Source organism: Rhinopithecus roxellana, chromosome 6 (assembly GCF_007565055.1).
Source record: "Rhinopithecus roxellana isolate Shanxi Qingling chromosome 6, ASM756505v1, whole genome shotgun sequence".
In the NCBI taxonomy this organism is placed as follows: Eukaryota; Metazoa; Chordata; class Mammalia; order Primates; family Cercopithecidae; genus Rhinopithecus; species Rhinopithecus roxellana.
This window is the reverse complement of record NC_044554.1, coordinates 40,511,083-40,533,127: the sequence shown is the minus strand read 5'-3', so window position 1 is coordinate 40,533,127 and position 22,045 is coordinate 40,511,083. Positions and strand designations below refer to the sequence as shown.

Genomic DNA, 22,045 nt, shown 5'->3' with positions numbered 1-22,045 from the left:
ATCCAGTCCAGCAGTGCTGAACTAAGCAAGAGTCATCGATTGAAAGCCTGGTGACCCATCCTCTAACACTGTAATCTAATCCTTAAACTAAAGATGATTTAATGCCTTTCCATGTCCATATGTTTTCTAATGACGCTATTTCTGTCAGCACGCTACAGGAGTGCTTCTTGGAAGATGGAAGTAATGACAAAGCACATCATTGGAAAGGCAATTATATGCAGTGCTAACCATTTTACAATGGCCATATGGGCTGTATTTCAACAATATAATTTCCAAATGAGGTTGAGCATACATATTTGTCTGTCCCTAATCCCAGGTACATCATACTAAACAAAATAAGAGTACAGCTGAAATATGGGCAGCAGATGTAGAACTCTACAACAAGAATGCTAAAATAGGCCAGGTGCAGTGGCTCATACCTATAATCCCAGCACTTTGGGAGGCTGAGGCAGGCAGATCATTTGAGGTCAGGAGTTCGAGACCAACCTGGCCAACACAAAGAAACTCCATCTCTACTAAAAATACAAAAATTAGTGGGGCGTGGTGGGGGGCACCTGTAATCCCAGCTGCTCAGGAGGCTGAGGCAGGAGAATTGCTTAAACTCAGGAGGCAGAGGTTGCAGTAGGCTGAGATCACACCACTGCACTCCAGCCTGGGCAATAGAGTGAGACTCTGTCTCAAAAAAAATAATGCTAAAGTAATGTTCACCTGAAAACAGAAAATAGGTGGCACCCACTACCCTGAAGTGAAACTGACACCCCCCCCCCCCGACAGCCCATCTTCACACTATGTTTCTTTAATCAAAAATATCACAACAGGGGTATTACAGACCACCAGAGGGGCAAGGAAGGACACAGGGAATAAAAAGACACAGTTACTGAGAGTTTACCATCTGAGCAGGCCCTAGAGTCAATATAGAACTCGTATTTTACAAATACATAAAATTAAAGCATAAAAGATCAACTTTAAAGCCCCGGACTCTGTGGTTCCTTTTACAGTTATATTTAAATTTCAAAGAACATGTTTTGACTTGGGTCTCCCCAACAATTATAATCTGTAAAACAGAATTCTAGTATGGTATTTCCATTCTGGACACACAAAGGGGCAATTGTGCTTATTGAGGTAGTTGGAGAGAGAAAGGCAAGACTGTGTGTCTCAGAGCATGGTGATTCCAAGAAGAAATTGCCACATCTCTTCAAAGGGATACTCAGATGGGTACAGTGGCCCACACCCAGCATTTTGGGAGGTGAAGGCAGGAGAAGCACTTAAGACTAGGAGTTCTAGACCAGCCTGAGCAACACTGCAAGACCCCATTTCTACCCCTCCAAAAAAAATTAGCCAGGGTAGTGGTTCACACCTGCACTCCCAGCTACCTGGGAGGCTGAGGCAGGAGGATCACTTGAGCCCAGGAGTTTGAGAACACCTGTGGCATGGTGACACACACCCGTAGGCCCAGCTCCTCAGGAGGCTGCAGCAGGAGGATCACTTGAGGCCAGGAGTTTCAGGATGCAGTGAGCTATAATTACTGCTGCACTCCAGCCTGGGAAACAGAGTGAGATCCCATCTCTTAAAAAAAAAGAGAGAGACAGAGAGTGACTCTTGACAGAAGTACGTAACTTGACTGATCTTCATATTCATCTAGAAATATTTAGAAAATTCAGGCCCAGTGAGGGTATTCTGTGTGTGTGTCTTTATACTAACCCCCATTCCTTGTAAATGAACGGTAATGGACTAGTTTTGAATCCTGAAGTCCTAGAGGATGACCTGTGTGGAGGCCCAACTTAGCCCAGGGGAAATGAGGAGGGGGCTTCTCAAAAATGTACAGTACTCTAAATGCAGTTGGGATTTCCTTAAGAAGCAAATCTAACAAGTCATATTCATTAGGATACTCTTTGTAGCATAAACAAACCTCAATAGGGTGGAATGGGAAACGAGGGAGAACAATTTGCAAATCTGCTTAGAATAATGAAAGGAAATAATGACAAAGGATATCAATGGACTATTTGTCACCTGGTATCTTCAAGATACAGATATCAAGAAAAGCAAAAAGAGCTATTTAGTGTGGTCTTTTACCAGAAAGAATAGAGTTCCTAATAGATTAAAAAAAACCACACACCTAGCCCTCAAAACAAGGTCTCTTTTATTGTGAAACGGATTCCCAAGAGAAGAGCTGCTTCCCAGAATAGTTTAAAAGCAGACAAGACAAAATACTTCAGAATCTATAGCAGAATATAAGCTTATATGCACAGTAATCTGTGAGGGCATGCCAGTCCTTATTCCAATTTTACATTTGTGTTCCAGAGAGCTACTTTTAGAATTCAGTGAGATAAATGAGTGCGAGGGTTTAGAACAGACACTGACATACAATAACCCTCAATATCATGAGCCTGAATCCATTTAAACAATGGTTTAAAATCTACCTGAGTAGTATAACCTAGGAAAAGGTCAGATTTTATAACAGGGAGAAACAGTGAAAGGGACACAGACAGAGAAAAAATAACAAGGAATATGTTACAGATACATTGTATGAGTGGCAGCAACCTAACTGTAAGCTCCAACTTTTCAAAGGAAATAAAGACCTGGACAATAAGTACTCTCCCCTCCTGTAAATCCTATTATTATACCTAGAAAATCCTTTGTAACAATTTTCAGCACAACAATGAACAAATGTTGTCTACCAGAGACCATGTGGCAATCTTTCACAAAATGTATCTGTATGAAAATGAGTAAAGGGGTAAGAAGCCCAAGCTTTCAAGTTAGGCAAAAACTGCTACATTTCTTGCCTCTCTTATACTGATCCTGCCCAAGTTGATTTAATGGCTCTGCGCTTTAGTGTCTTCAACTATAAAACAGAGATATTATTCTTTTCTTCATAGGGTGCGTCAATGGGATAACGAATGCAAAATTGCTAGCACAATGCCTGGCACAAGGCAAATAGTAAATAGCAGCTCCCTCTTCAAAAATTTCTTCTCATGGAAATTTTGTCAACTGTAAATAAGCAATGACTGAGTACCTACTACGCACAGATTATTGAGTGAAGAAAGAAACAATTCTGAAAGTCTCAAATACCCCAGAAGGATATATATAGAAAGAGTGCAGGGGTTACATTTAGGCAGAAAATATAGGGAGAATAACAATACATAAGAAATATAATGCTGGGCACAGTGGCTCACGCCTATAATCCCAGCACTTTGAGAGGCCAAGATGGGAGGATCGCTTAAGCCCAGGAGTCCAAGGCCAGCCTAAGCAACACAGGGAGACTCCGTCTCTACAAATAATAAATTAGCCAGGCGTGGTGAGATGTGCCTGTGGTCCCAGCTACTCAGGAGGCTGAGGCGAGAAGGTCACTTCAGCCCAAGAGGTCAAGGCTGCAGCGAGCCATGACTGTGCCACTGCACTCCACCCTGGGCAACAGAAAGAGACCATGTCTCAGGAAAAAAAAAAAAAAAAAAAAAGTTTTAAAATAGAAATATAGGGAGAAAATTCTGGCTCTCTTTTTTCCAAGGTTCTAGTCATAACTCCCAAAAAACACACAGTGAGCCATCACAAAGCATAAAACAGACCAAGGAAAAAATAATAGGACTTGAACTTCCCACCAGATCCCAAAGTAAACATGAAGCCCACAGTGTCACAGTCAATACCAGAAACTCCTTCAGGCGGGTCCCAAGATCTCCATACATGGGAAAACCATGTCAGAAAGATGAAATGCCCCCAAAGCTAAGAAGTAAAGCATTTCTCAGACCTACTCATTTCTCAGAAATAATCCATATCCCAGCATTAAGACTATCAGTAATGTACTATCATTAATATTATTATCATCATCATCAGTGATTCTGGAAACAAGTAATAACTATAGTTAAAATTAATTCTAGGTTTGAAATATAGATAAAAGGATAGTTTTACTGGATAGTTTGAAGCTTCAATGATTCAAAGTGGAAAGCCACATTGCCGAAATAATTTACCATTTTAAAAAAATGATCAAGAGAGGTAGAGGCAGTATAGATATGCTGAGTTAAACAGTTTTTAATGCTTTCAGATATATGTAAAACTACTTTTAAACACAGGAACTATTTCTGGAATCACATTATACTTCAATATTTAAAAATATTTATATTCTTTCAATTGAAGGTGACCTGGAACAATCTGGTCCATTTCTATATTAGACTAATAAAACATTTTAAAACAACACAAGTGTCTAACACAGCAGGTCTCAACATTCAGGTGTGAAATCGCACCTCCCAGCACACAGGCTGAATTATCCCCCTGCATCTCACCTGCAATTATCATCTGCTCCCTCCCCAGGTGGCTCTAAGATACCACATATCCTCCTAGGCTCACATCTGGAAATACAAACTCCCTCTGGGGGCCTCATATGCTAAGGGAGTCAGAGAGCACAATAACAGAAACGTGATGCTGGCTTCAACAACTTCTGAAAAACAACTATTTTCAACACACAGTATAAAAGTAATCTGATACAATTAAAATACCCTTATGTCACTATGGTAAGGAATAAATATTTTTCCAAACAAAAATGGTAAATTTACTTCACAGTTCTGATAGAGGCCAGCTTCTTCCATTAAGGCCAATTCCAAAAATTTAGCAAAGGATATTTCATCAGTTCATAAGGCATAATTAGATGTTTTGATTAAAGCATTTTCCTCTCCTGGTTAACAAGATATAACAGATGTCACTGACTTCCCTAATAACAATGCAGCCCTGCTTTTGGCATCTTTACAATTTTAAAACTGAACTGTCATATAGAAAAATTATAGCTAGGGTGTCTCGGTACAATCATGACTCTGAAGTGGTTATGACATGCCTGGACTCCCCAATGGAACAGATATGGAAATCATATTCCATATTCATAGCCGGGAGCCCTCCTTAGCAAGCACTTGAAAACCAAGCTCTGAAATCTGAATGATGCGGGCTTATTCAAATCACCACCAATTATTCCTGGAAGCACCGACCAAGTGAGGTATAAAACCTGAAGAGAAAATGCAAATCTCACAGTCACTGTCTTCCAGGAGCACAGAGAACAGAGCACAGGGAACACATGCAGAAAACTGTCTCAGAGGAAGCAATGCCCATCTAAAGAGACTTACTCTACCAAAATCCCAGCCTCCCTGCAGAGAGGAGGAGTACTATAGTTGATAAAAAGGACTCATATTTTTCACAGCAAGATTCCCCTGGTGCATTTGATCCAATTTACAAAAATTCGATTTACACCAATTTTGTCAACATATCAGTCCAGAGAGTAACTAGAGATAGGCCTGCATTTTAAATGGGAGGCAGAGCCTCTCTGATTGAAGTTCAACTCAAACATCCTGGTTTAACAACTCCATTAATGAAATGAAGCACAGATCTAAAGATTACTCAGCCCCTTTGTCAGTCGCATGTGTTATTTATAGGACAGCATATCAATCATGTCTTCCCTTTATTATTTCCTACTTTCTGGTCCTAAGCTATTTGGTCTGCCAAATTAATACATTCCATGGCTGCTGCAAATCTAAACAATGCTTGATAAAAGATTAATAAAATAGTTAGGTTCTCTGCCACCACATACACACCCAGGCAAATTCATCAATGTCTTTTTATTTGCATATTTGGCTGACTGCCCCCTACAGCAAATACGTAAGGCACAATGCTCAGGTATCCTGGTTTATGGTTTGCATTTAATTCAGGGTGTCAATCTGCTTCTGTTTTAATTACATCCATCTTGGTATGTTATTACAATCCCATGAAAACTTCTTTTCATTATATGAATGGCTATGAATATATACACATGACAAACAGTTGTTATAAATGTTCTGGTTCAGCAATGAACAGGCAAGATGCCTTAGTCAACACGTCATGTGGATTTAATATTTTGAGTATTTCTTCAGAAGAAAATTTTGGTTGAGCTTCAACTCCACTATACTTCAAAGTTCACTCACTCCATACATCCTGCTACCAATGTTATGAAGTTGCTCTGAGTTTCCACTGATTGCTAAGCTAAGGAAAATATTTTATACAAGAAATTTTGTTAAAATTTTACATGGGCCACATTAAGGTCATCTTACATCCAAATAATTATTTTATCTTTCCAGTGGACATTCAATGATGAGAAACCACCCTAATATTTATTTTTTTATTTTACATCCTTATAAAAGGGAGGTGGGGGGCAGTGTTTAAAAACGATGACTGTATCTATAGAGAAAGGCCAACTAATTTCAGGGTGATATACCGGGAGAGAGTGCAGGGAGGGAACAATGCTTTTTAAAGGTTCTTGATATTGTGTAAATCAGAACATTTCTTAGCTGAAATGGGAAGCTTATCCCCCTCATGGATGCTCATCCACATTTGTACGTTATGTTTTTTAAAAATCTCCTTCCAAGCTTCCCAATCCTTGGGACTCCGCAGTACTAATTTACAAGAAGTAGTCTCCTAGATTCATAGGGTAACAGAGAGAGCCTCTAACTCCCAGTGTGATTTTGAACAGGTCAATTAACCCCCACGGGCTGTGTTTTCATTTGCAAAATGAGAGGTAGAACTACATCACTAAAGACAACATCTGTGCCTCTGATGCCACATGGCTTAGAAAGCACATCAACTACCAATGGCTGAAATAAAATGGATCAAAAGGCTGCTCTGAAAAAGTTTAGGTCCTAACTTTAGGATACCTCCTAAAGATTTAGCTCTGCATACTAATCTCAAAATTGTAATTTTCAAGTAATCGTAACAAATGAGGGAGCAAACCGCAATATGCAGCAAGACACACTTATCAAATGCTTGTTTCCCTTTTTGCTCCAGTGAAAGTATAATTTCACTTCAACTATATAAGATCATTTCTTAGAAAAACACAGTCCAGGACCTTCATTCTCTTTGCCAACTGAACATGTACAGACAGAATGGGTGGAAGTCACTGGAATTTCTATCATGTGGCTAGAAAACAAGTAATAATCTAATGTTCAATTATTGTGCTATCCACATCTTCATTCTTACTTTTTTTTCTTTGTGAAGATTTTAACTATAGAACATTTCGCTAAACAACATTTAACCAGCAACATTTAGCCAACAAGTATAACTGAACAAAGAGATCTAGAAGAAAAAAAAGAAAGAAAAAGAAGTCCACTTCAATATAACAACCAAGAAATACAATATGGGACTGTAATCTCTTAATTCCTCTTTTTAAGTTCTAAAATATTACTGCCATCAGAAACTTTACAAAAACTTAAAATGAGGTTTTGTGCTGCAGAGGAGGGTAGGTGTGGGGACAACAAGGAAAAGGAGATCCCTCAGGTGTCATCACAACTTGCCCCTGGCAATGACTAAAACTCAGTCTCAGGTTTACAACTTAGCCACAGTTTGAAAATATCAGATTGCTTGCCAGGTACAGTGCCTCAAGTCTGTAATCCCAGCAGTGTGGGAGGCTGAGGAGGGTGGATTGCTTGAGCCCAGGAGTTTGAAACCAGCCTGGGCAACATGGCAAAACTCCATCTCTACAAAAAATACATAATTAGCTGGGCATGCTGGCATGCACCTGTAGTCCCAGCATTTGGGAGGCTAAGGTGGGAAGATCACCTGAGCCCAGGAAGGTCGGGGCTGCAGTGAGTCATGATCATACCACTGCACTCCAGCCTGGGCAACCAAAGTAAGACCTTGTCTCAAAAATAAATAAATAAAAGAAAGAAAGAAAATATAAGATTTCACCCATATAACCAAGAGTTGCAATCTGTATTTGCAAGCTGTGCTTCAGTTAATAGCAGCCACACAATACTTTCAATTTGAAGACTTTCTGCCGAAAATGAATCCCAACTTGCATTGGCAATTTTCCATTACTTACAAATTGTGGGCTTTTCTCTTGTGACTCCATTTTACTGCACATGGGTTTTCCAGGACTCCAGAGGTAACAAGGAGGTATGGCACCGTGAGGTATAGTGGCAAGTTAAAATGACAGTTAAGTCACTTTTAAAATATTTGTATGCAGTTGATCATTTATAAAGTTTGCTCTGGCAAACAAACTAACTAGAATTCAGATATAAGCTGAGAAATTAGAAAAGTGAGCTGTAACGGCCAAGAAAGCTGTGGCAAGCAATTCACCTTTAGAGAGCTAAATTAGAGTTCCTCAAGCAGATTGTCACAGTTCAAATAATGAAATTTTGAAACTTTTCAATTTCTGCGTTTCATACACAATGTTCTAAATGTACTCCCTTTTATTAACAGCATTCATAATTTTGATAGCTCTACCTAGTAAAGGAAGAGAGAGAGGAAAGAAGGATAGGAAGGAGAGATAAAAGAAGGAAAGGAAGGAAGTAGGCAGCAGGTGAGCGGGGAATCTAACTGGACCCTAGGAGAGTCACATACACTAATATGTGAAATAAACAACTTCAAAGAAGGCACCAATTCATAAACCAATCATGATTTTGGGGTCCAGAGCCCCTTGCAACGGATGGAATCAGAGACCTGAACAGGACTAAGACATAGAAGCCTATAGTTGTCCAGTCTCTTCCTAAACTAACAGGGGCAGTCAAATTCTAGAAAATCCACTCCTCCCCTCCTCATATTAACAGCATAAAAAGGGCCTATCCTTTGTGATCTCACAATATGTATTGATTGCATACCAACAGATGCAAAGTTATAATAGAAACTATCATTACTCTGCAATTTTGTTAGAAGAAATGAAGGAGAACACAGCTCAGATTTTGAAGAAAGAAGTCACACTTAGGGTCTCACCAGTCTTAAATTCGATACTCTCTCCACCTTCCAGAGGGGAAAAAAGTCTACATTAATGGAACGGGTTCTGATTATATAAGAGAAAACAGTTCTGCCCCAGCTTACTAATTATTTTTGATCCTCTCCTGTCTCCAATATTGTCTCCAGCAATATTATCATATTGCTCTTCTTAACTTCAATGATCTGAGTTTTCAAATCTACATGAATCTTTTCAAAACTTTCTAAAATTAACAGCTGCTATCCCATTACCAGGTTCTTTATCCTACATCTGCAGCATATTGGGTTTAATCCTAATTCTGAAAAAAAAAAAAGTTGCTTTTTGAGGAGAAAAAAACAGCATGAAGCACTTTTACAAAGTTAGGCTGCATTTAGTATATTATGACTACTATATAGGATAGGGGTAAAATAAAATAGAATGTAAAGCCACTAACCCACCATCCTTCACCCTGCGCATGCACACAGGTGGGCACACACACACACACACACACAAACACACGAAGTGCCACAGACCTTCTTGTCCAAAGGCTTCCAAATCTCATAATTCTTAAGACCTACATTATTCCTTAATAGCTAGCCTCAACTATTGTTGTGTCCATCTGGGGACCTTATTTCTAATCCCAACATTCTTTCAAACTAAATAGTCACCATTTATCTTTGACAATACATAGAACTGTGGTGTAGAAGAGTCTCAGAATCTCTTTATCACCCTCAACACTCCTTGAATCATGTTTACTGTTCTGTTTTCTTAACCCTTTTTCAACAGTGAGAACTACAGAACACTACTCTCAGAGAGGATCAAAGCCTCAATTCCTAACCTCACAATTCATTTTTTAAATTCACGGATTCATTTATATTCTAATTCCAAAAAAAAGGCGCAAGTGGTTAATCTCCACAATTAACACAAGCTGCACGGAACCATCATCTCACAACCTTCAACCACATCTCACATAAATACTCCTCAAGTGATGTTCTGCTTTACAGAGCAAAATACTGAAATTCGGTTAAGTACAGTAAAATACTTGAATTCATAACCACACACACTATTCATACCCTTCCTTTCCTCCAAATTCTCTCATCCCTTCTCAGGTCCTAAAGCTATGCACACTTTCAGAAGTCAAACGCTGGAACTGACCCATTTCCTTTACAGTCCCATGGCCAAATTTTCCAAAAAAAAAAAGAAAGTGAAAAATGCAACAGAAACACAGTTCCACAGCTTTTCCTGGCTATGTAACAGCAAAAGACAGGTTCTGACCCTTTTTTGAACTACCACTTCATATACAGCAAGCCAAAGGCAGATAATTTGAAATCCTTGTTTTAACATCAATGTCAACCTCCTTTCTCATCCAACTTTTTTTACAGGTTGCTAAAGAGCAGCAATACATGAAACTAGAAGGGACAGAGAGGATAAAACATTGGCTGAAGGGCAGCTTGGTGGCATCAGAATTGGCCTAGTATCATCACTCTGAAAGAGCTATTAATGAGAACCTCCTGGTGGGGTTGGTGACAACCAGTAAAAAGGCAGATATCAGGCAGGAAAGGGGAGCAGGAAAAGACATGGACTAGTCTCCCTCACTGTTTACATCTCCCTCACTTTCACTCCCCTTGCCACTCCTGCTTAAGAAGCAGCTCCCACGCACTGACTACAAGCTTCTGTGCCTGGTTTTCCAAGTCGTCTACCATCAGCCCACTCACCCCAGACTCAGAGATCACCAAATTCCAAGATCTGGAGGAACTTTTTTGGATCCTTTCTAGTACTTCCCATACTGGATTATAGATTACAATGCAGAGAATAAAAGTGTTCTGTGGTCAAAATAGATTTAGGAAATTAGACACAATGCAGTGCCTTCTCTGATATTCAAAATTCACATTCACACAATAGACTTTTAATTCTGAAAGAACAAGGCATCCATTTAATTTTGTCTAGCCCATCAGGTTTCAAAAACTATTTGATGGTAGATCACTCTGTTTCAGTCTAGAACACAATTTATGAACATCCTGTAAAGTTATGTTCCCTTTCAGCTTGAGAAGCTTTGCTCTAAACTAGTTTAAATCTCTCCACTAATGGATAAAGGAAATTATGCTTTTAGAAAGTTAACTTCCAAAGGCTACACTAGTTAGGCAGGCCAAGCCTGGAATGTGGGTCTCCACAGGTCTCCTGCCCCACTAACAAGCACTCTTTACTTACCTTTGTACTCATTTCCACCAGCCCTTCCTAGCCCCCGAGTCCTAACCACATAGCATCTGGTTTATGTGCCTTCTTCACTATTCCTTTAGAATGCTCTCCCTAGCCCCAACTCCTTCCCCATATATCCAAATCACTTCACCCTTCAAGGTCCCATCTTCCCCATGAAGCCTTCTTGAACACTTCAGCCTATCTCACTAGCCTGTCTCTAAAAGCCTATTGAGCCTAGTTGATATTAGGCATTCAAGTGCCGGTTTCAAAATTATTTCACAGGTGCTGCCTTTAATTTATCAACTAAACTACATACTTTTTCAAAACGCTACATTTATGTTTGGGTTCTCTATATTCTTAGTCCCTTGCACATATTAAGCACTTCATAAATATCTGCTAACTGATAAAAGGTACGTGACTAATGTTGTTTTTTAAACAACTAAATAAAAGTGATCTGACCATAATAAATTGTTAGACCCTATTAACATAGCATGTCATAAGTACATCAAATTCTGTACAGCCCGCTTATGCTACTGATGTGTGGGGTAAGCCCTGAAACAGAGCCAGGAAGTGAAGACCGCATCAAAGTCTTGGTTTGATGCTCTAACCACTAGAAATGAGTCTTCCTTTACTTTCATAAGCCTACAAAGCTCCAATTGGCCTCTTTTCTGCTAATTCCACAAATTTCATCTTAGCTTCCCTTGGTCAGCTGTAAAAAAGGAGGCTGCCCTAAGAACCCAGTGCACAAAAGAGGAATAAGGAGAAAAATAATGAATTTGCAAAGTCAAGTTTTCAGCCATGGTACTCACATGGCTTCCTAATAGAGACAACACAGAAAAGAAACCCAAATAGCAGAAAGCCAACACTATCTGACACATCAGGACACACTGATGGTAGTAGGACCCCAACATTCCCATTTATTCTTTGTTTGCTAAAAGCCACTTTTTAAAAAAACTAGACATCTTATCTGGGGATTTTTGCTCTCATCCTGTCACTCAAAGAATATCCAAACAAACAATATACTATATACCAATGTTAATTCTGCTTCTCAACTGCATAATGAAAAGAACACCACATTCAACTTTAGCCTCCTCGCCTACCCTCTTATCTTCTATCATGAGACTCTTCATAATCATACACTTGAACTTCAGGGCACAATTACTCAAGACAAGTGTCCTGTGAATATGAAACTATCTCAGCCAGTTTCACTGCCTATAAAATGTGAGACTTGTCAAACTACGCCTAAAGCTTTCAACATCTCAAAAAAAGAATCCAACAACAGCAAAAAATAATCAAGATAAAAATGCAGGTTCTCATTAGGCAAGTTATCACTTTTACTCCAGTATCAGTAAAATCAGTTGAACTGGAACTATTTATATTAGCACATTTCATAATGAGTTAGAAGCCTCTTTTTTAAAAAAACAAAGTCCAAAATCAGCTACCCAGAATAAAATCAAATAATGTGTCCATTAACACACAAAGTATGCTACTCCACTGTTTGCCAGTTATTGCTCTGAACTGGCACAAGTTATAAATCTAGCTGTACAAGCTAATATTTCTGGTTTCTTTTCACAATATCATACCAGCAGCAGCCTTAATGACATGTGGTGACAACTGATTTCATTTCTAAACACAAGGCCCAAGAACATACCACGTATTTAGGATAACTCTTAGCAAGTATAATAATTACTAACTTTACAAACACTCCCGCAACACACATTTTTGTCCAAGCTCATAGTTTAGTTGCCTGTTCCCAATAAGCCCTCACATTTCTTGGTGATAGTTCAACAAATCTTCCAGACTGAATACAGTGGACCACCAGAGGTTTTAATTTAACAATCACTACACACATATGTTCTGACCATCCAGCATGGACTCAATGTGATAGCACGCAGCCAACGAAACTACCTTTTGCCAAAGAACCAGACATATATGATGACTTCTATTTCCCATTGTGTGTTTTTAATCTGACAAATGTATTTACGGCTTCCCTAAAAACTTGGGCCTCTTAAAATGTAAACACTGACAGGATATTTGATATCAGTGAACTGTTATACATTTATTTAGGTGTGATAATACTGCTGTGGGGGTTTTGGTGGGATCTGAGGAGTTTTGGAGTCATTATGGTTTAGGGATTCATACAGAAGTATTTCTATATGAGAAATATGGATGAGATCATATGTGGGAGAGAAAACAGATGAAATATAGAAAATACAAGATGAGATATGAGTTGGTAGTTCTCAAACCTGGATGTTGGGTGTTCTGTCTACTTCTGTATGTTTAAATTTTTCTACAGAATTTTAAGTAAACTTTTTAAAAAGTTAGACCTTTTATACCTACACATAGGCTATACATATGATATTTAGATATGAAGGTGGCATAGTATTCAGCTAACCAAAATAACTTGGATTTTGAATCTAAAAAAGTAGCAGAAAAAAATACTCAGAGCAAAGAAAGAAATGGTATTAACTGTACATTTTGAACTTGGTCTTCTTTTAAAATTACAAGTTTCTAAGCACAAAATAAATTAAAATGAGCATATTTTCTCGCCAACGCCAAATAAATAGATATATATCACAAGCCCAAACACCTATTTGTTAAAAATAAAACCATTAAAAAGAACTGCATAAGTGATATACATATATACACACACATATATCCCTACTTGTCCTCCAAAAATGTTCCTGGGAATCTAGTGGCCCCTCCTGATTACTGAAAGGGGCCACACCACAGCCCAGGATAACCATGCAGAAAGCAGAACCACTTGTAACAGCTCTTACAAGTACTTTCCTAAACTAACCACAGACAGCAATGATGAACCAAATTCCAAACAGCATGTTCTATTAGGAACATGCTGCCATTTCAACTCCTATTTTAAAGCAAGAGAGAGAGACAGAAAGAGGTCACACTGTACAGTAACCACCCACCTTGGCAAACTTAAAGCCACAGTTGGAATTATTCTAATAAGTGGTGAACCTCAACACTCAAAATTTTGGCCAATAAAGCACCAATTCTAGAACCAGAGAGGAACTGATTCAATCGCTGACATCAAAATCTATGACCACCACCAATACCACCATCACCATCACCACCACCTCCACCACCACCACCAGTACCTCCCGTACTCCCAACCACTGGCCACCATTCACCACCATCACCACCAGCAGCCCAACCAAAAGCAGTTTAAACAGAAAAGGACAACACTGATAGGAAGCCTTCCTTTGAAAACAAAATTTAAACCTGACACCCAAACACATCAACAGAACCAGCAATCTAAACCTGTACAGTTACTGTATGTGAGATTTAAGCTGTCATTAACAAAGCTCGCATCGGAGCATTTGAAACAATACCATAATAACAGCAAAAAAAAAAAAAAAAAAAGGAAAGGGAAAAGTTTCCTTCAGGAACCTCAAACCATCACATCAGGTGCATGAAACACTATAAGCCAACTATAAACCGTATCTTGGTTTTGTGCTTAAGAAAGGTGGACCAACTGCAGAATCTCAGAGCCTTCTGTGTGTATGTGTGCATGGTGTGTGGGGGGTGGGGACAGGGAGGTGGGGGAGGAAAGGCGGCGGTTAAATTTATAGAGGCCAATGACCAATACCACACCAAAGGAGATAGTTCCAGGCAAAGATAGTTTCCCCCTAACCCCTGGACAGTCTCCCCCTCCCTCCCTTTTCCCCCACACTAGGAGCCAGTTGGCCAAGAGGAAAATGTGCATTTGGAAATCAACGCTGCAGGTGCCCAAGGAATAAAGAAAGACACACACACACAGACACACACAAAGCCAATCACTTAGAGAGAAAAAAAAAAGAAAACACAGAAAAAGGAAAGGGAGAGGGACAATTGGTGACAAGCCCTTCAGACAGCAACTAGGATTTTATTCTTTCCTCCCACCAGTCTTCCCTGGTGTACCTTTTTCTGTCCTTTAACTAAATTGCTCATGTACACACACACATGTGCCTATGTATGTGTATAGATAATATTATAATTAACCCTTTCTGTAACAGAGCCCCATAACAGAATACAGAGAGCTATTCCACCCTTCCCTCTTCTCTCCCCTCCTCCCTCCTTTCTCCCAACCAGGAGAAAACGCCCCCTTCCCCAGCTTCACCAAAAAAAAAAAAAAAAGAATATGGGGGTAATGGGGGGAGGTGCAAAGAAACCACAAAACCCCATCAGTCTCCGGTCCCGAGGACACCCGGGAAAGGTATACACTACACAGACACACACACACACACACACACACGAACATATGACTCTGTAGAAAGCACACAGAGAACCGTCCACAGGCGCCCCAAACCCAGCAAAGAGACTTCCACCAGCCAAGAAGCCATGATTGGGGAGGGAGAGGAGGAAGAAGTGGGGGCAGAGCTCTCTGTGGAGAGGGGGCGCATTGTTGTGATGCCTGAACCCCTTTCTTTCTGCCCATCTGCTGTGGAGGGGGTGCAGGGAGGGGGCGCAGGGGAAAGGCGAGCGAGAAAACGAGGAAACGAGGAGACCAGGCACGGCTTTGCGACTCCCTCCTGCTGCCTGTCTGCCCGCGCCCCCAGCTCCCCCCACCAACAATAAGACCCCAGCCTAGACAGACAGACAGACAGACAGCCCGGAGCGCGGCGGGGGAGGCAGGAGAGCCGGGCGCAGCCGAGTGGGGTCGTGCATAAAGGGAACCCGGGGGGAGGGGGGTCCCCCTTACCTCCAGCGCTTCAAAAGTGACAAAGCTGGTCATGGCAAATCCATCAATGATGTCCTCTTCGGCCGAGGTGGACTCTCTACGCTTCCTCCGCGGGGGTCTGGGCCGGGACGGGGCGGAGGACGGGGGCTTCCCATTGTCTTCCTTGTCGGAGCCCGACGACGAGGCGAGAGAGAGCGCCCGGGTCCGGCCAGCCCCGCCGCCGCCGGCCGCGCCGGCCCCCAGCCCGCCCCGGGAGCGCCTCTCCCGGTCTCGCTGCGACCGCGACCGCCGCTTTTTGCGGAGTCCATGGCCCCGCGTCGGGCCATCCATGGCTCTGCTGCGCCGGGGTCTCCCCGCTCGCCCGCCACAGGCTACGGCCGCGGCCACACAAAAAAAATTGACACCGAGCCCTCCCTCCCCCTTCACGGCTTCCCTCCGCCCCGAGGAGGGCGCGGGGGAGACGGCGGCCGAAAGAAGGGAGAGAGGGGAAGAAAGAGAGGAGAAAGAAAAGGGGGAAGGGGCGGAGAGAAGGGAGGAGGGACCGGGAGCGAGGGCGAGAGGCGAGGAGCCCAAGTGTGGGGCTCCCCACAGCACCGAGGGTCGGAGATGCCTGGGAGCAGCGCCGAGCAAAGTAATGGCTGAACACACAGGTCTCCTTTAGAGGAAAAAAAATAACTCACCAAGCAGGCAATAAATCAGAATAGCGGAATGCTTTGATCAAGAGACTGGGAGGCTCCGGGGAGCCCTCCCCGCGGCCATTCTCCGCCGCGCCCCCCGCCCCCCGAAAACGCCCGCGCCCCCCTCAACCCGATCCAAAATCGGGTCCGAAAAAGGTCGCGGGAAAAGTGGGGGCAATGAACTTCACCCGCCCCTCGCGCAGGAAAACACCCCCGCCGCCTCTCACACACGCCTCGGAGAAAACTCACTCCCAGGCTCCCAAATTTTTAAGAAATGCAGCCAGGGGAGGCCGGGGCTCCGGAGCGACCCAAAAGGGGCGAGACCCCCCAGAGAGGGGAGCATAATAATGCAATCATTAGCGGAGGAGAGGGCGAAACTGCGAGCGGCGGAGAAGAAGGGAGGCGGAGGAAGGGAAGGAGGATGCTGCTGGAGCAGTTGTGGGGTTTGCTTTTCGGTCTTCGAGGGGGGAGGAGAGGGAGATGAAAGAAGAGAAGAAGCAAACCCTGTCGCTGCCACCCGCCCCCCTCCTCACAAAAATATTTTTTCCAGTCCCAGAGAAGAGGTCACCCTTCCTCAAAATAGGGAGGGGGTGAGTCAGTCAGTCGATGAGGAAAGCAGAAAGAAATCTCCAGCGGGAGAGACACCGGTGTGCCGCCGCCGCCGCCGCTTCTCTCGCCGCCCCGCCTGAGGGAGAAGCGCAGCCGGGAACGCTGCTCTCGCCGCCGCCGCTAACGCTGCTGCCGCCGCCGAGAAAGCTCCGAGCCGGAGGGTGCACGGCGTGTCCCCGGGCGGCTACAGCGGGAGCCCGGGCACTGCCCCATCCTCCGCCCGCCCGCCTGCCTGCCTCGCGCAGCTCCCGCTCCTCCCCCTCCGCGGCCGGCCCGCCGCCGCCGCCCGCCTCAGCCCAGCCCCGCGCCCGCCCGCTCGCTCGTGCTTTCGCTCGCTCGCGCGCTCCCGCGCACCCGCCCTCCCCGCGCCTCTCTCGGCGCGCGCTCCCGCCCCCGCGGCCCCGGCCGGCGGGATCACGTGGACGGCTGGGCTCCCTCCTCCCCCGCCCCCTCCCCAGTTGTAGAGTGTGTAGAAAGCAAAAGGCTGGGGGCTGGCCGCGCTCGCAAGCCCAGGGCATGCGCGCTGGGGCGGCCGGGCCTGCGCACTGGGGGCGGTGGGGAGTCGTGAGGGGGGCGGGGGCGGGGGCGTGAAGGGGGCCGCCCGCGTGGGATCGGCCGCGGCCGGGCAGAGGTGGCGCGCCAGGGTGTGGAAGCAGCCGGAGGATCCCGCCTGTCGCAGCGGGGACGCGTGCAGGCCCCTGCTCCCAGGCCACTTCGCGCGCGCGCTCCCCACATCCCCTCGGGACACTTGTCCCTGGATCCCCTACCCCTGGCCGGCCCGAGGCCGCCTTCTCGGGAAACTCCCCCAGCCCCCAAGGGTGTTTTCCCTTGGCGACCTGCGCTGCGAGGGGAGGAGGGAATTCAGAGAAGGGGCACAAGGGGGGCGTCCCTGGGAGGGGGCGCGACTGGAGGAGACAGGACGGGGAGCGGATGCCAAAGCGCGGGCCTTTGCTCCGCCTGGGCGCAATGGGAACACCAACTGGCAGAGTTGGAAACTTTTCCCCCACGTGGCACCACAGTGCGTGGCCGAGTGACCCCGCGCCCGGATGACCCCTGGGATCCCCGCCTCGTCTTCCAGCAGGGGACCTTGGGACTCACGGGCGGCTTCGAATCCCGGAGCGCGAGGCCTAGCAGCCGGGAGCTGAACTTGAACCTCGGAGGCGGCTGCGGGCGAGGGGCGGGGCTGGAGTGGCCGGACCGCCGCCCCAGCTCAAGGACCCGTTAGACCCGCAAACCGCAGTCCCTGCCCCGCGGGCTTCCTTTACTTTTTGGGAGTGGGGCGCAGTGGGGGGGGCTTCCCTGCTTTTTCCACCACAGCCGCTTCTCCCGCCGCAGTGTGGCTGATGCTTATAAAAAGTTGTATTAAAGAGCTGACTGCAGCCGAGAATCGATCAACAAAAACGACCAGCCTCTCTGGGTAAAATAGCTGTGCGTTTTTCAGGGCACTGGAATTGATCTATACGTATCAGAAAGACACTGACAGCCCGCTCTCAGCAGCTTCTTGGATGCTCTTCACTTTCTGTCCAGGCACATAAACACCACGGCACCAACCCTCCTTCCTCCCTAGTAGCCCATACTTGTGGAGGAAGAAAAGGAAAATAAACTGACATGTATTAATTACTCACAATGGGCCAGGCACCGTGCTACAGTGCTGTGTATGTGATTTCGCCTCTTTAGAATACAAATCTGCACATTTTATTAGTATTAACTGGAAGGAGGGTGGTAGAGAAAACAGTAAGGACGTGTTTTCTCTCACAATCTGACATATCTATGATTGAGTGATTGTTTTTCATTTAACAATTATTAGGCCTTACCAGGCTTAGCAGGCCCAGTTGTAGGTGCTGGGAATACAGCGATGTACAAAACAGAAAAGATAACTGCTTCTTGACGTTCTAGCAGGCAATTGTCATTAATTCCTAATAACAATTTAATAGTTTGTCATTCTCTTGTTTTAAGTCACACTTCTTCAACTTCCCCATTTCTGAATCCCAGGTCTGGATCTTTATGAAATCTGATGGGGAGATGGGGTTGGGGGGACGGTGAGGGGCAAGTTGCCAGGAGCAGGAAGGAACATCAACCCGACTGTGCCTAAGATAAGCTTTATGCCAGTCCAGGAAACAAACCATTTGACCTTAGGCAAGACTTTTAAATGACTAGTTTTTTCATCTGTAAATCAAAGAGGTTCAATTAAATGTTCAGAATGTTCCTTTTCAGGTCTATCCATGGCCTTCTCAACAGATGACTTCAAGTTGATTTCGTGCTTTATTTCTTAAGAATAGTGACTAACCTACGGGATCTGATTCAATTTATTAGGAACACAGTGCCACCTTCCAAAATTACTTACCTAAGAGGACTGAGCCTGCTGTCCCTGGAGCAGTTAGCTAAAACAGTGCCTCAGTACGGAGTGTACCTGTGTTAACTTCTAGAGTGCTGTTTCCGGCAGCTGCTGAAATCCACGCTGAGGTTATCAAGCTCATCCTACAAAATAAAGCAAGTTCTTTGCAATTTAAAGCAAAAATCTGGGCTCATTTTTAGGGTTTTGGGGGATGTGAAAGTTGTCTTAGGTAAGATTCCAGGAAAGCTAAGAACTAATGATGCAATTACAGTCACTTTCAACAACTTTGGGGATTGGGTTGAGGAAGGTGTGAAATTGGGAAATATAATAAAAGGCATTATATTAGTGACTTTCTAGAGTAGCCCTTGGCAGTCCTGTCTTTAAAGAGTAATAACTGGAAAAAAAAATGGATGGTAATACGCTGCATCCAAGAACCTTGCCTCTGGTAAGGGTAATTTGCAAACGCATTTTGGGATAATATTCAGGATCCAAGTATAATCCTCCCTGGAATTAGCAATGCCTTTTGGGTCAGAGTTTCATAGGTTTCTTCCATCATACAATTAAAATTGTTTTTGGATTATATTGTCCCTATTTGTTTGTAATTCTCTATTTTGCCTGTGTTTTAATTGCTAATGATTAATAACTGCCATATAATAAGCTAAGCATTTATTATGTTTCAGGCACTGTTCTAACTGCATTAAAATAATATCTCATTTAATTCTCATAAATTTTGAGAAAGGTTTTATTATTCCTGTTTTACAGTTGAGTAAACTGAGGCTTAAAGTTAAGCATATTGTCCAGGGTGCCTCAACTCCTTAGTCATAAGCTCAATTTGATCTGAGTGACTCCAAAACCTGTTCTCTTAATGGTTATGCTGAAATGCCCTTCTTAGAATGATTCCTCAAGAAGTCAAATGCTATGTATATAGTACAACCACTTTGGAAAACTGTTTGTCAATATCTGTTAAAGGCAAACGTATGAAAACCCTATGGCCCAGCAGTTCCACTCTTAGGAATATACCAATGTCACATGTGTGCCAAAATACTATTAAATCACTCAGAGCAACCCTATTTATAAATAACCACCAAACAGGAAATAACTCAAATGGTCATAAGCAGTAAAATAGGTAAATAATTGGTGGTATAGTCATACAACACAGTACATTCTACCACACTAAGAATGAACAATCTGCTTCCAAATGCAGTAAAATACATGAACCTTACAAATATGCTAAGTGAAAAAAGGGAGATGTACAATTGCAGGACTCCATTTATATAAAGTACAGAAACAGACAAAAGTCATTGATGCTATTCAAAGTCAGGATAGTGGTTACCCTTGAGAGAGAGCTGATGACTAGGAGAGAACACCAATCAGCTTCTGGGGAGCTGGTCGTGTTGTTTCTTGATGTGGGTACTGGTGTGTTCCGTTTGTGAAAATTCATTGAACTGTACCATTGATATATGCATCTCTGTGTATGTAAATTATGCTTCAATAAAAAGCTTTAAAATGCTGTGATATATAAATGCATGTTGAGTGTTGCTTGTGTACATATGAGTACCAATATAATTTTTTTTATTGATGACACTACCCAATGCTTATCAATAGTAAAATAGATAAATAAGATGTGGTGTATTTGGGACATAAATGAAGCTGGAAACCATCATTCTCAGCAAACTAACACAGGAACAGAAAACCAAACACCACATGTTCTCACTCATTAGTAGGAGTTGAACAATGAGAACAAATGGACACAGGGAGGGGAACATCACACACTGGGGCCTGTCGAGGGGTGGGGGGCAAGGGGAGGGAGAGCATTAGGACAAATACCTAATGCTTGCGGGGCTTAGAACCTAGATGACAGGTTGACAGATGCAGCAAACCATCAGGCACATGTATACCTATGTAACAAACCTGCATGTTCTGCACATGCATCCCAGAACTTAAAGTATTAAAAAAAAAAAAAAAAAAAAAAAAAGACGTGTTTAGTCATACAATGCTATTTGCCGAATTTGTGCCCACTCTTAGCCATCACCTCTCTACCAAGGGTAACCACTATCCTGACTTTTAATAGCATAAATGACTTTTGTCTGTTTTTGTACTTCGTATAAATGGCATCCTACAATGCATTTGCTGTACAATGGAATACCATATAGTAAACCAAGATGAAGCATAGCATATTATCAGATTTCTTACTGAGTAGCATGAAAGTTAAAGCTTAAACTTGAAATGGCCAGTATGAATGAACTCATAATTCATACCAGCAAAAGCTTAGGTGAATCCTTTGCCCAAAAGATTATAGTTGATAAAGAGTAAAGCTAAAGAAATAATTCCAAAAGAGGTTGCCTCTATAGTAGGGAAAACACTCAAGTGGTTCTGGAAAACACAAAGGGAAAAACTTACATCTGTGTTCAGGAATAAACTACTTAACTCAGGAGAGCCTCTTCAGTTGTGCTTTTATCTGAATCAATGATTAATACTCAAACTACATCTTGAACATTCAACCTTGACTAGTCAGAGAATACTATTATATCTCAGTGATTGAACTGAACTCCGAGCCTTACACTAGTAAAAGCTATTTTTGTATCACACTTTCTAAATCGCTAAATTTTTATATCCCTCTGTCTTGCACTTTGCACTCTGCCAACATGGTAATTATTAGCACATCATTCTTGATATTACATACCGGTTTGTAATATCTGAATTTAATTTATTAGGAAAACTGATTTTAACTCAAGGCAGCTAAGGTTTATGTTTTGGTCATTTATAACTTTCAGTTATTTTGTGTGCATTCCTTACTGAGACCAGGGTAGAACTGAGGTGGTTAATGGAGCTATCTCTAAGCCATTTCCAAGTGAGCAAAT

At 43.0% G+C, this 22,045-nt stretch overlaps 1 protein-coding gene and 1 long non-coding RNA gene across 2 annotated transcripts in view; one reads left to right on the top strand and one right to left on the bottom strand.

Moving 5' to 3' along the window:
- LOC104672940 (autism susceptibility gene 2 protein-like) overlaps positions 1-17,054 on the bottom strand; it is an 877,014-nt gene extending 859,960 nt beyond the window's left edge. Inside the window, exon 1 of the mRNA XM_030931977.1 lies at positions 15,585-17,054. Within this exon, the coding sequence (XP_030787837.1) occupies positions 15,585-15,893 (309 nt within the window). The 5' untranslated portion in view covers positions 15,894-17,054. The remainder of the gene's footprint in view (positions 1-15,584) is intronic.
- An 813-nt stretch (positions 17,055-17,867) lies between these two features.
- Positions 17,868-19,360, top strand: LOC104664225. The gene is made up of 2 exons (XR_748226.2): positions 17,868-18,266; positions 19,064-19,360. It is a non-coding gene; the product is annotated as an uncharacterized LOC104664225 (long non-coding RNA).
- Positions 19,361-22,045: the final 2,685 nt, after the last annotated feature.